Raw genomic sequence first — 15,603 nt, forward strand, 5'->3', positions numbered from 1 at the left:
AGCAGGGCTTAATTTCTCGTTCTACCAAAGCCAAACCAGCTAAGTTACTAAAGGACCACGGACCTCTCCCTCAGCATTCAACCTTACTCAAAATATTACTTCCAAGTTCAAGAAGAGAGACATCCAACTGTGTGGACACATCTTTCACATTATTAGCCTAGTCACACCAAAGGCAAATGGAGCTCAATGTGGGGAAGTATTTTGCTACAAGTGATCATTAAGAGTGTCTTTGTCTGGAATTCTGGCAGCCTGATCATCACTAATTACACATAGGAAAATCTTTTTTTTTTATTGTAAGAACTACCAACAAAGAACCCTTCACTGTCCCTCTGGTTTTAGACTAGACCTCTATATGCCTTCTTGATCTGTTGGTCAAGATATGAAGTTAACTCACTAACTCAGTGCAATTTTATCAGGCAATATGGTGGTACACTCATACTGATACCCCGGTTAGCTCATCACCTAACAAGACCCCTTTCAATTCTGTAAGCAATTCAACTACTCATGCAGCTATCTCAGAGGGGTATGTACAGGAAGAAATTCTTTTGTTCATTTTTCTATCAGCAGATGCTGGTAAAGTGTTGAATGAGAGCAAAATCTAATCCCAGTCATGAATAACTTATAAGAATGCCTATTCCCGGAGCGTATGTCTCCACTTAGAAAATATTCACAAGTGATACAACCACCATCTCCCTGGTATGTTTTGCCTCCTGAGCCAACATGCAAGGGGAGGAAATCAGAGGCAATCTTGGGTTTACCATGGCTCATCATGGTGTGAACTTAAATGGACGAGGGTGCAAATTACAATGCCCTAAACCTGATCCTACTCTGTAAAATTCTGATATCATATGGTCTACAGTGCCAGCACCACCACCACCTGCCCTCTCCATTCTCTCTATACCAGCAGGTACACAAAGAAAGTAGCCATGCCTTTGTCCAGCCCCTGGGACTGGATATAACTAGAAGAGGGTACAAGAAGGCCCCAACAGTGCGATTCAGATGATCCACTGGTTTGAAAATGGCCTTTGTTTTTCTGTAAAGCTTCACCTCATCCATGTTCCCTCACAACTTCTAAAGTTAAAATAAACAGACCTTTAGTAACATAAAATTGGATTAATGATTTACGAAGATACCTGTGACGTGGTAGATCTGGAACTCATTGGGGCACAAAGAACACAAATTAATTTAGACCTGAATGATCTTGAATTTATAGACATGGGCTGGGTTTAAATTCAATCTTATGTCATAAAATCTGGCTTTCAAAGAACATTTATCTTCTAACAACATACAAATTCTGCTTGAGAAAGTGTTTCAAATATTTGTCATAAGATACTGGCAAAAATCAAAGCTTTTAATTCATAGGCAAATTATAAATGATCTTAATCTATTCTGTAAAGGACCCCCAGGAAGTGGTTTATGTAGTAATATCCTTTAGTAATCACTGACTTATGCCATTATCTATATAAATGTATATGTAATAAAACATTTTAAAATACCACATAACTTAGACTTTTCACTAATCCAGGCCTATCTTGGCCAATTATTATTAATTAGTTAAAAAGGACTGAGTTGATTTGGTGAAACAAGACTCACCTGGTGGGCTCTGGGGGGCATCTTGGTGAGAGGAGGGACCTCTCCGGAGACTGAGACATTGGTGGGGGCCATTGTTCTGAGCTGGTCCAGGTGTGCTGACACAAACTCCCGCCTCCCCCACCCCCGCACTGGCGGTGGGTGCCATTAAGGTTCATCCCTTGGCCTGTTAGCCCAGGGGTCTGCCATGCCCACTAGAGCACAGATTTAATCCAGTTCAGCCAGGGCAGGCAACCAGCCCTAGAGACTGGCCCCACCTAAAAGCAAGCCCTCAGGCTACTTTTCAGCCTGCATTGACTGGGTGCCTTGATCCTCTAAAGGCAGGCAAGGGTGTCTGCCTCTGTGGGGCAGGGCCTGTGTGAGGACCAGGTGAACTGTGGGAGGCATTGGTGGAGAGGTGGGGGCCTCTGCAGTGCGGTGTCAGGGTACGCTCCAGGGGGTTGAGAAGTGTGCATGGACCAGGACTGTGTTGATGGTGTATGTGGTCCTGTGTGGGGTGAGGCTAATCAGCAGTAGAAGACCTGTGCTTCACAAACAGCCATAAAAAGGATCAGCCCCACCTTCCAAAGCATGAAACAATTGAGTGCCCCAATGCCAAAGGCCAGCCCCACTCAGCTGTGCTCCTAAGAGAACTGACAACAGCCTTGCAGGCCTGAGGCCTATCACAACTGTAAGCCCTTGAGCCTAGCAACCAGCTACACTGGGTACCAACCCAATTAAGAGAAAAACTGCAACAGGAGTCTGCTGATAGACTTTGTAGCCAACAGCGCTGAGGTTCCCCAAACTGGATTTACAAACAGCTGGCCAGGGAAGGAAAGACTAGACTCTGGGTACCTGCAGTGGGAGCAACCCTGCCACAGCAGAAGGACACAAGTAGCCCACAAAGGGGTCACTCCTGGATCTTCTGGACTGGTGACAAGAGGGAAGCACACTGCTGCGTCTCATAAGGCATCTCATACATAAGGCCACTTCTCCAAGATTGGGAGACATAGCCAACTCACCTAATACAGAGAAACAAGCACAGAGAAAGAGGCATAATGAGGAGACAAAGGAACACTTTCCAAGCAAGGGAACAGGACAAAACCCCAGAAAAAGGACTAAATGAAACAGAAACAAGTGACCTACTTGACAAAGAGTTCAAACAAAATATCATGAGGATGCTCACAGATATGGGGAGAAGACTGGATGAACACAGTGAGCACATCAGCAAAGAACTGGAAGAGATTTAAAAAACCAATCAGAAATGAAGAATACAATATTGGAAATGAGAAATTCACTAGAGGGACTCAATAGCAGAGTAGAGGAGGCAGAAGAATGGATCAGCGAGCTAGAGGAAAGACTAGAGGACATCACCCAAGCAGAACAGAAAAGAGAAAAAAGAATTAGACGGAATGAGAACAGTCTAAGGGAACTCTGCGACAATATCAAGCGTGCTAACATTTGGATTATAGGTGTTCCAGAAGGAGAAGAGAGAGACAAAGGGGCAGAAAATTTATTTGTAGAAATAATAGATGAAAATTTTCCTAACCTGAGGAAGCAAACAGACATCCAAGTTCAGGAAGCACAGAGAGCTCCAAACAAGATAAGGCCAAAGAGGCCCACACCAAGACATATTGTAATTAAAATGTCCAAAATTAAAGACAAAGAGAGAATCCTAAAAGCAGCAAGAGAAAGGCCACAAGTGACATATAAAGGGAAGCCCATCAGGCTATCAGCGGACTTACCCTATACGTGAGACCCTATAGGCGAGAAGAGAACAGCATGACAGATTTAAAGTGCTAAAAGGAAAAAACCTACAGCCAAGAATACTCTAGCCATCAAGGTCATCATTCAGAATGGAAGGAGAGATAAAGAGCTTCCTGGACAAGCAAAAATTAAAGGAGTTTATCACCAAGAAACCAATTGTTCAAGAAATGGTGAAGGGACTTATTTAAGTGGGAAAGCAATGACCACAAATAGAGATAAAAAAAAATTATCAAAACAACAACAACAACAACAAAAAACAGGCAATAAAATCACTTGTAAGGTAAAAATACAGTAAAGGTAACAGATCAACTACCTGTGAAGATAATATGTAGGTTAAAAGACAAATGTACTAAAATCACCTATTTCAACGATAAAAGGGTAATGGATAGACACACACTAAACAAGAGACTATATATGATTTGAAAAACATATAATGTGGGAGGAGGGGAGTGAAAAACTAGAGCTTTTAGAAAGAGGTCAAGCTAAAGAGTCTATCAACTCAATATAGACTGCTATAAACATAGAATATTAAATAGGATCCTCATGGTAATCACAAATCAGAAACCTATACAAGTAAGTAAAAAAGTAAGACAAAAGAAATAAAAATTATTACTAAAGACAGCCATCAAACCACAAGGGAAGAGAGCAAGAGAAAAAGAAAGGAAAAGAGAAGAACTACTAAAACACCTAGAAAAAAACGGGACAAAATGGCAAATGCATATTTATCAATAGCTACTTTAAATATCAATGGTCTAAATGCTCCAATCCAATGCCATAGGGTGGCCAATTGGATAAAAAAACAAGACCAAAGTATATGCTGCATACAAGAGACACACTTCAGTCCTAAAGACACTCACAAACTGAAAGTGAAAGGATGGAAAAAGATATTCCATGCAACTGGCAAAGAAAAAAAACGGGGGTAGCAATACTTATATCAGACAAAATAGACTTTAAAACAAAAACTGTAACAAGAGACAAGACAGGCACTACATAATGATAAAGGGAACAATCCAACAAGAAAATATAACACTTGTAAATATCTATACACGCAACATAGGAGCACCTAAATATATAAAGCAATTATTAACAGACATAAAAGGAGAAATAGACAGTAACACAATAATAGTAAGGGACTTTAACACTCCACTTACACCAATGGATAGATCATCCAAGCAGAATATCAGTAAGGAAACACCAGCCTTAAAGGACACATTAGACTAGACGGACTTAGTAGATACATACAGAACATTCCATCCAAAAGCCACAGGATACACATTCTTTTCAAATGCACATGGAACATTCTCCAGGATTGATCACATATTAGGCCACAAAACAAGTCTCAATAAATTTAAGAAGATCGAAATAATATCATACCTTTTCATACAAAGGTATGAAACTAGAAATCATCTACAGGAAGAAAACCAGAAGAGCCACAAAGATGTGGAGATTAAACAAAATGCTACTGAACAACAATTGCATCAATGAAGAAATCAAAAAATTCCTGGAGACAAATGAAAATGAAAATACAACATGCCAAAATCTGTGGGATACAGCAAAAGCAGTTCTAAGAGGGAAGTTTATAGCAATTCAGGCCTACCTCAACAAAGAAGAAAAATCCCAAATAGACAACCTAAAGGTACTGGAAAAAGAACAAACGAAGCCCAAAATCAGCAGAAGGAAGGAAATAATAAAAATCATAGCAGAAATAAACTAAATAGAGACTAAAAAAACAATAGAAAAAAATTAATGAAACCAAGAGCTGGTTCTTTGAAAAGATAAACAAAATTGACAAACCCTTAGCTAGAGTCACCAAGAAAAAAAGAGAGAAGGCTAAAATAAATAAAATCAGAAATGAAAGAGATGCGATTACAATGGACACCTCAGAAATACAAAAGAAATACAAAAGAGAATACTATGAAAAGCTACATGCCAACAAATTGGATAATCTAGAAGAAATGGATAAATTCTTAGAAACATACAACCTTCCAAAACTGGACCAAGAAGAAGTAGAAAATTTGAATAGACTGATCACCAGTGAGGAGATCAAAACAGCAATCAAAAACCTCCCAAAAAATAAAAGTCCAGGACCAGATGGCTTCCCTGGTGAATTCCACCAAACATTCAAAGAGGACTTAATACCTATCCTTCTCAAACTCTTCCAAAAAATTGAAGAGGAGGGGAGGCTTCCTAACTCATTCTACGAAGCCAACATTATCCTGATACCAAAACCAGACAAGGCCAACACAAAAAAAGAAAATTACAGGCCAATATCACTGATGAACATTGATGCAAAAATCTTCAGCAAAATACTAGCAAATTGAATACAACAATACATTAAAAAGATCATACATCATGATCAAGTGGGTTTCATTCCAGGGATGGTTCAACATCCGCAAATCTATCAACGTGATACACCACATTAACAAAATGAAGAATAAAAATCACATGATCACCTCAATAGATGCAGAGAAAGCATTTGACATGATACAACATCCATTTATGATAAAAACTCTAAATAAAATGGGTATAGAAGGAAAATACCTCAACATAATAAAGGCCATATATGACAAACCCACAGCTAATATCGTAGTCAGTGGAGAAAAACTGAAAGCTATCCCTCTAAGAACAGGAATCAGACAAGTATGCCCATTGTCACCACTCTTATTTAACATAGTATTGGAAGTCCTAGCCAAAGCAATCAAGCAAGAAAAAGAAAATAAAAGGGATCCACATTGGAAAAGAAGAAGTGAAACTGTCATTCTTTGCAGATGACATGATTTTATAGCTAGAAAACCCTAAAGATTCCACTAAAAAACTTTTAGAAACAATAAAGGAATACAGTCAAGTCATGGGATACAAAATCAATGTACAAAAATTGGTTACGTTTCTATACACTAACAACGAAGCAGCAGAAAGAGAAATTAAGAATACAATCCCATTTACAATTGCAACAAAAAGAATAAAATACCTAGGAATAAACTTAACCAGAGAGGTGAAAGATCTGTACACTGAAAACTATACAACATTGTTGAAAGAAATTGAAGAAGACACAAAGAAATGGAAAGATATTCCATGCTCTCAGATTGGAAGAATTAACATTGTTAAAATGTCCATACTTCCTAAAGCAATCTATAGATTCAACGCAATCCCTATCAAAGTTCCAACAACATTTTTCACAGAAATAGAACAAAGAATGCTAAGATTTATATGGAACAACAAAAGACCCTGAATAGCCAAAGGACTCCTGAGAAAAAAGAACAAAGCTGGAGGTATCACACATGCTGATTTCAAAATATACTACAAAGCCATAGTAACCAAAACAGCATGGTACTGGCACAAAAACAGACACACAGATCAATGGAACAGAATTGAGAGCCCAGAAGTAAACCCACACATTTATGGACAGCTAATATTCGACAAGGGAGCCAAGAACATACGATGGAGAAAGGAGAGTCTCTTCAATAAATAGTGTTGGGAAAACTGGACAGACACATGCAAAAGAACGAAAGTAGACCATTCCCTTACACCATACACAAAAATAAACTCAAAATGGATGAAAGACTTGAATGTAAGACCCGAAACCATGTAACTTCTAGAAGAAAATATAGGCAGTACGCTCTTTGACATTGGTCTGAGCATCATATTTTCAAGTCCCATGTCTGACCGGGCAAGGGAAACAAAAGAAAAAATGAACAAATGGGACTACATCAAACTAAAAAGCTTCTGCACAGCAAAGGAAACCATCAACAAAACGAAAAGACAACCTAACAACTGGGAGAAGATATTTGGAAACCATATATCAGATAAGGGGTTAATATCCAAAATATACAAAGAACTAACACAGCTCAACAACCAAAAAAAAACAAGAATCCAATTGAAAAATGGGCAAAATATCTGAACAGAGATTTCTCCAAAGAAGATATACGGATGGCCAACAGGCATATGAAAAGATGCTCAACATCATTAGCTATCAGGGAAATGCAAATCAAAACTACAATGAGGTATCATCTCACTCCGGTCAGAATGGCTATAATTAACAAAACAGGAAACAACAAATATTGGAGAGGATGTGGAGAGAAGGGAAACCCTTGTTCACTGCTGGTAGGAGTGCAAACTGGTGCAGCCACTATGGAAAGCAGTATGGAGTATCCTCAGAAAATGAAGGCTAGATCTACCATATGATCCAGCTATCCTACTGCTGGGTATTTACCCAAAGAACTTGAAAATACAAAGGCATAAAGATACTTGCACCTCTATGTTCATTGTAGCATTATTCACAATAGCCAAGACTTGGAAGCAACCTAGGTGCCCATCAAGGGACCAATGAATAAAGAAGATGTGGTATTTATACACGATGGAATACTACTCAGCCATAAGAAATGATGAAATCCGGCCATTTGTGACAACATGGATGGACCTTGAGGGTATTTTGCTGAGTGAAATAAGTCAGAGGGAGAAAGTCAAATACCATATGATCTCACTCATAAGTAGAAGATAAAAACAACAACAAACAATCACATAGCATTGGAGATTGGATTGGTGGTTACCATACAGGGAGGGCAAAAGGGGTGATTAGGCTCACATGTGAGGGGATGGACTATAATAGTTTTCGGGTGGTGAACATGATGTAATCTACACAGAATTCGAAATATATTATGACGTACATCCGAAAATTAATCATTTTAAAAAAAGGGACTGAGTTGATTAGATTTTTTTTCCTGCATCAAATGCCCTTTTATACTTACTCGAGCCATCACCATAACAATGACCAAACACTCTACTCTCTTTAGCCCATTGAATCCTCATGCAGCTCCACGCAGTTAGTACTATTAGCTCCATTTCAGATAGGAAAGTGAGGCTCAAACAGTTAAGAAATCTGCTCTAAATCTCACACTTGGTAAAAGCTAGAGCAAAGATCCAAGTCTTGGTTATCCAACCGTAGAGCCAGTGCATTTAACCACTGTGTTACAGAAAGGCCATTGCCCTCTATTTGTGTAAAACAATCACTATCAGCTGTAACTTCAATCATAACTATTTAAAGCTGCACAACACTATAGCTGACAAAGGACCTCCACACCCTCGACGGCCTCCTCTTGGGGGCACAGCATATAGTATTAATGTGTGTACAAAGCACATTTTTCTTGGTCACTTCCTGGGAAATCAGAAAGTGGTACACTTTAGATCATTTGCAAAGAGCCCCTTTGGCTGTTCCCACTTCCCCCAGGGAGGGGACTGAGGAGAGGGCCATAGATTTAAGGTAAAGATACATTAAATGAGTAGAATCCTTTGTATACTCTCAAAGCCCTTCTATGTTCATTAGCTGCTTTAAAGGCAGCCACCCTGTGGGGAAGGCAGCGTGACAGGATCATTCTGTTTGAGGGACGAGGAGACCGAGGCTCAGGACTCCTGAGTGAAGCCCCAGAGTTAGTGCACGACACTGGCAGCACCAGAACCCAGGTCTTCTAGCTCCCTTCTCATCGTCCAGCCCCTTCTTGGGGGTCTGAACCCTACCGTGGGGGCATAAAGGGCCCTCCACCTTACCACAGGTGTGCCCAACATCAGCTGGGTCGTGCAAGTGAAGAAGTGAGCCCACTGTCCAAAGACCACCACTTTCCCCCTGGGACTCTGGCAGTGATTCTAAAGAAAATGCTGAAACATTGTGTTCTCTTATTTTGCCTATTTACTGACAAAAACCTCAAAAGGGACAAGGAGTCAAATGAACAATTATACAAGTGAAAAGTCACCAAGTTATGAGAACAGACATAATCTGTCTGAATTGTAGACTGGAATGAGACATTCCTTCCAACCCCTGGTCATAACGGGACCATCTCCTCAATGACAACTTAACGTGAAATCGCAACATGAGTTAGAGACATTCTCGGCTCCTCCCACAGAACACTATCATCATCGTCATCTCTGTTCATGCTTGGCTACACAGGGTAGCCAGTTGATAAACTTCATACTCACCTTGAGAAAAAGGGTCTCTTATTAAACCAAAGATTTTGTCAAAGCATCAGTCTTATAATGCTTTAAAAATGTACCAACACCAAATCAAGTGTGCAGATTAAAATCAGTTCAAGAATACAATAGGATGGCATGGCCACACGAAAAAAGGCGCCAACAAGCAAAAACAAAGATTTCCACATGATTAACAGACTTAACGACACACAGCATCACTTAACGATTCTTCATCAGAAGGCAATAGCATGGTCTTAAACTTCTAAAATTCGGTGCTTTGAGGATTGTGTTTTTGTTGGTCTGATGGTCCCTAATGGGGTTTGCAACATAAGTCATTTTCCTTTTAACATTTACGTCTTCTAGTTTTGTAATCTCTCTAGTGCTCCCTAAAAAAATTGTGAAGAACCCTAAAATTAATATAAAAATAATTTAAATTTGCTTTAACAAGAAAATGAACACAAATAACCCAATTTGTTGCTTTGCAGGAAAGTCAGGGAGTTGTAATTGGGCAGAGAAGAATTATTAGGGGAGGTGAGAGCGTGTCAGCTTGTCCTCAATTTCCCCCTGGCAGACATCTTACCATCTTTCAAGATCCAGCTCACAGACATGTGGCTGTCACATCCCCTTGGTCCACACCTCTACTCTAGCTTTGCCATCCTGCACCACTTAACAGTCTCCCCCACCAGACAATGAATGTCTGAGCACAAGGCCTCTGTCTGTGTCTTAGACATCTTGGCACCTCTGGCCTCTGGCCCAGAGCCGGCACTCAACATCAACTCAGGAAATGCTGGACAATTTTGTGAACACTGCTGCAAGGCTCTTCTTTGCAGAGGAGGTTCTTACCTTACACAAAGTTCCCTCAGTACTTCCTACCAAAGCTGGCCTTACGGGTGGAGTCCAGTCAGTGCACAGCCCCTTGGAGTCGGGGCACAGCATGAACTGACACTGAATATCACTGGGAAGTCTTGGATTTTATTTTAAAAATTCACGTGTCATTTGCACTCTCCTTTGTAAGCGTTCTCATTTTGTTTTGATACAAAACTGTTTTTAAATCACTAATTATTTTCCCCAAAATATATTTTAGTAAACTGGTGGTCCCATGAGGGGGTGTGCCTTTTTGTTATCTTCCAGCTTTGGGTGCCCCCTGCATGGGACTGCATATTTAACCCCCACCATTATAATGAGGAGCCCTTCCTCTGAGCTTCTCCTTTTTTCTTTTTTAAGCAGCTGCAGCATGCGGGGCGATGGATCCTGCTCCAGGAAGCTCAGAGATAAGGCATGTCACTGGCACTGTTAAAATTAGTGGTTTCCATGGCCTCAGTCAGTTCAGTTAGGTTTAGGAGACATGGGGCGCCAAGGAATTCATAAGAGAATTGCTGTTAACCTCGTATGGCCGTTCTCGTGGCAAAGTCAAGCACAATGCTGTGTCTCCAGGGATGAACTCCACCCTTACAATCCCAACACTAACCTAAGGCCACAGAGGTTCATTAGGAGGCAGGCACTTTTAAAGTTGTAAGTGAAAGAACAGGAGGCTTGAGGAGCCCTTTGTCTGTAGAAGGAAGCTTTGGTAGGGCTCGAGGGTATGCCATCAACCCTCAGCTCAGTTCCGCTCCACCCCCCACCCCCCAACTATGGGGCGTCAGCTCCTGGCCATTTCTAGATAGAGGCTTCACATGACAGTGTGTGTCCATGGTGTAAAACTGACCACACTCTGCCAAAGAAAATTCCAAATGTGTTATCCCGAGAGCAGGCAGGGCAGGTGAGAGGGAAGATGAGGAAAGCAAGCAGAGGTGGATAACGAGCTCTGCTTTCTGCTCTGGAACAGGCAGTGTTTAGAAAAACGCGATAAAGGTCTCTTCACTGACTCAGCCTACATGAAGCCATCACTTTCCCGAGATGCAATCTCAGCAAGAGGAAGATAAAGTGAGCGAGGAAGAGATAAACTCACTTGGAATCAAGTCTGTCAATAGTATTTCCTGAGGCTGTCTGGGCTCAGGGAGTGACAAAGGCTCCCCTGGGGGAGAAGGGTACCTCCTGGGCCTCCAGTCACACCCCCAGAGCCCCTGGCAATGGTTACATGCTGGAGCTGCTTCTGAGAAAGCCCAGACAGCCCTGGCTCCCTTCTCTGGGGCGCTCCCCTTTCTGGGTGTCAGCGGGATTGGGAGAATGCAGAGCTGCCCAAAGGGGCTCTGGGATGGCATCTCCATCTACAGGCAAAGCAGAGCCCAGAAACAGCAGGAGTCCTCTTCCCAACTCAGTCTCCACCAAACCCTCTTTATGGAGGGTCAACCCACAGAGCTGACTTGGTAAACAAAATGAAATTTCAAAAATGGTGACTGAGTGATGAGGATGATGATAAGGCCGTAGGAAATCTATGTACAAAAGTTGATCGTTACCCTGCATTAAAGAAAGATTCTACAATTAAGATTAAAAATGATTCTGAGGGAAAATTCTCACAGCAACAGCAGCAGAAAACCAAGCTAATAAATGATCTTGATCTGAAAGATGTAAGATTTTGTTCAGTATTTATGTGCTAATCTAGGCTCACTTCTCCTTCATAACAAAATCTGAAACACCACTGGAAATATTCATGATACTCTGTGGGTAACCTAAAAGGGCCAGGTTATGTATCAATGGGAAAAAAACTCAAAAGACAACGGCCCTTTCCTGGGGACCGAGGCTAGGAATCCTTTTACCCACTTGTAGTCCACTTCTACACATTGGCACACGAATGCAACTGGCTTCAGAGAAACGTTTTCACTAAATTAATAGTGTTTGGCAAGCATCAGAAACACAGAACCTCACAGACACACACAGGCAGAAAGAACCACAGTTCAATCCAAAAGCAACACACAGAGGGGACATCAGAGTCCACACACATGCAGAGAAGCCACGAGGAGCAGCTGCGAGACACGCAGCGCCGCCGCACACGTGGCAGCAGCAGAATGTGCAACATGGATCCAACTGCTTACCCACTAAGGACACCAAGAACCAGGTTAAGGACGAAAAATGAGCCAAGGATGATCAGACTAACAAAATACACCCATGGCCATTCCCATCCTATCGCATCATTTACCTGTAAAATGTAAGGAGATCAGTTATCAGTTATCCATTTATTAAAGAGCAGAGCCCCCAGGAGCAGCTGCCAGACCACTCAGGGCTTTGACTGAAGGTTAGTGCTCCTAGGACAGGGACCCTGCCTACGGCCTTTCATTTTTTGTTCTCAAATAAGTTCTGCTGCTGAAATCTACGAATGTGGCCTACTGAATGTCAGCCAGGACCAGCTCATTTAGCTACTGTTTGCTACCAATTAATCTGCATTGTATTTGGATCCAGACCAATAAAGCAATTATAAATGTATCTCATTTTAGGACAGACAAAAGGGCATGCCATGGAAACTATTTAAATCCCAAGTAACAATGCTGATTAATTTCTGGTCAATAATCATTCTATAGCTTTCTTTCATGAAGGCTGGTGAGGTTCCAGGAAACATCTTGACTTGGGAAGCCTCAGCAGAAAAGAGAGCATCTCAGAGGACACATAAAGCGCTTGGCACCCACCCGGCAGTCCCCATCTAGCAAAGCCTGTGTGGTCTTGGCAACTGTCCTCAGTGCTCTGCTTTCAAGATGAAAGAGGTGTAGCTTACCCGCTCAATACACCAAGTACAAGATTTAGTACGAAAAATGACCCAAAGATGACGAGACTGACAAAATACACCCAGGGCAATTCAAATCCCATAGCATCATTCATCTGCAAGAAATAAGATGGTCTCATAGGAGTGGGTTAATAAGAGAATCTAATAAGGAGAGAGGGTCATATTAGAGACAGCATTCTATACATTTAATTAAACATTTACTTAGATTCAAATCAGAGACAACAGTAGCCAATGCACATTCATTATATATTCCCAACTCTCTCTCTCTCTCACACACACACAAACGCTCATGCGTGCACACACGCATGCGCACACACACACAGAGTCATCAAAGCTCTCAGGGCAAGTAATGGCAGACTTTGACACAGGTAGAAAAATCAGCTGGGATTTGGCTGTCTCTCACAGGAAACTGCCTTGATAAGGGATTTTCAGAAAAGATCTTGGTAAAGGACAAAACTAGTGCTTAGCTGGCAACTATTTTCTACTCTGCCCAGGTTGTTGGGACTTTTTTTTGCTTTTAAAACTTGTGATGGTGGAAAAGTCTTCGTTATAGAGACAAACTTACAACATTTGACTCTATAATTTCTTTACTTTAAAAAAAAACTCTAAAATAACTTTCCATTGGAAGCCAACCTATCTGAGGAAACCTAAGCCTGTCTAAATCTGGATTACCTGCAAGCAGGGAGCACAAGCACAGCTAAATTAATGCAATGAAGAAAACTGTTCTGAAGTCAACTAGCTGACACGTACTCTAGGGTGCTCTGGGGAATGAGATTTTTCCAAAATGCACCCACAGGAAGGACCCAGGAGAAGGAAAGAAGCCCTAGTGCCATACCTAGCTTTGACCCAGATGACCCACCCCAGGAGAAGTGGCTCCAGCCAGGAGCTGACGGGGATTACAGGTGAAAGAGGACCCTATGCCCCTACTTCTGGGACAAGCTCATGCAGCACAGTCAGACATGGCCTCCCTGACCGACCCTCCCAGGGGAAGTTTGGTCATGAGCAGTTTTCATGCTGGAGCAAACAAGTATTTTAAGGTTCACGGCTGGATGGAACTTTCCAGCAGCATAGGTCAGTGTTAAATTGGGCAAACACTTCTCCAAGGAAGGAGGTGTTAAGGAACAGTCAGGAGACAGAACGAATGGCCCCAGGCCTGACTCTGCTGGAGCATCCAGAATCTTCGGCCAATAGAACTATACATAGTCTGGGCCGATTCACAGCTCTTGCCTTGCAAGTAGGTGCAAGCTCTTTGGTCTTTATGCATGCGGTTTCCTCCACATTATCTGGTTCCAGATTTAGCTTTACAGAATGAGGCTCATGCATTTCACTATGTTTGCCTCATGTCAAACCCAAACAGGAAAAGAGAACATTAAAAAAAAAAATTACCTAACATCTGTTGCTGAAGTCTACAGAGAGGGCATTAAATCCCTTCTGAAACACCTGTTTGGCCACATGAAAATTGATGTGCTTAACAGAACTCATATCAGTCTGCACATCTTACATCGGCAATTAGAGTAATGAATGAGCCGGGGCCACGGCTGCAATTGTTGATCTAATTAAGTTGGATAAACTAATTTCAGCAGGAAGGCAGAGGGTAATTCTTCCAAAGCAACTACACCACTAAACTTATTTAAAAACCCATGTGTGGAGGAGAAGAAACAGGCCGCCTGGTGTCGTGGCCCGAGCCCTGGCTGGAGTCAGGAGCTTGCCCAGAGGCCTCTCCGGCCTGTCACTCTGTTGGAGCAGGAGTGCAGACGACACAGGAGAGTGGGCTCAGAGGGAGGCTGTGTGAGTCCAGGACTCCTACGGTGAGACCCTGCTCTTCTATCACTCAGGCAGAGTCAGTGGGCCGAGCCGTCTGCTTCACCCATCCTCGTTCAGGCTTCAGTCTCGTGTTCCAGAAAATGGCTCTAGCAACAGCTGTCTGCTCTACTTGGGAGGGAACTTTTTTTTTAATTAAGGAAACTTTTAATTTTTTAGGAGTCGGTGTTGAACAGATTCACGTTTGCTCATATCAGAACTACCACCTGGAATGCCAGCTGGGGACAGCTGGAGCTAAACAAAGGCCACAGGAGACAATCTCCAGAAGGTGGGGAAGAGGAATAAAATGGAAGCTTTGCGGGCCAGTCTTTCTCCAAGTAAACTTCTCAACCCAACTCTTTGCAGAGGCTGGTATTTCTTCGACCTTACCACATACACAGGACAAGTAAGAACTGGCCAGCTGTTCCCAAATATATCCACATGGACATAGAGACTCTGCTTGGGGTTTTGTCTGCATGGTCTTTACAACAATGAAGAAATTGGCATGAGCTGAAGCATTCCAATTTAGATTATTAATTTTTAAAATATTTATATCAAAGTTATCATGTGGTGTCACCTGGTACCCAGGAAATAACATTCTATTTAATTTCAGTTTTCCCTCATTTCAAAGGCTGAAATGCCATTCAGGTCTCCAATTAAAGTTGTTTTTTCTAACTGTTGAAAACACTACTGGAAACTTGGTATATTGGTTGTAGCTCCCCTAAGCATGGAATAAGAGAAAGGTGAAGAAAGGCAAGCCCTTGGCTGACTAATAAAAGAGGAATTTCCCAGGTACCTTGAAAGAAGTAGATTGTCAGCCTGACCATGAGAACTTCCTATTAGAGTCTGACAGC

General features: G+C 41.8%; 1 protein-coding gene across 24 annotated transcripts in view; it reads right to left on the reverse strand.

Moving 5' to 3' along the window:
- Nucleotides 1-15,603, reverse strand: part of CACNA1D (calcium voltage-gated channel subunit alpha1 D) — a 322,004-nt gene that overhangs the window by 131,389 nt on the left and 175,012 nt on the right. For 16 of the 24 annotated variants that reach the window (XM_070577072.1, XM_070577064.1, XM_070577071.1 and 13 more), the window contains exon 8: nucleotides 12,267-12,370. The exons of 2 other annotated variants lie outside the window; for them this stretch is intronic. In XM_070577072.1, coding sequence (XP_070433173.1) covers nucleotides 12,267-12,370 — 104 coding nt within the window. Of the gene's footprint in view, nucleotides 1-12,266; nucleotides 12,371-12,940; nucleotides 13,045-15,603 lie in introns of all 24 variants that reach the window. 6 more of the 24 variants (XM_070577073.1, XM_070577068.1, XM_070577055.1 and 3 more) reach the window with 1 other exon arrangement.

Source organism: Equus przewalskii, chromosome 15 (genome assembly GCF_037783145.1).
Source record: "Equus przewalskii isolate Varuska chromosome 15, EquPr2, whole genome shotgun sequence".
Taxonomy (NCBI): Eukaryota; Metazoa; Chordata; class Mammalia; order Perissodactyla; family Equidae; genus Equus; species Equus przewalskii.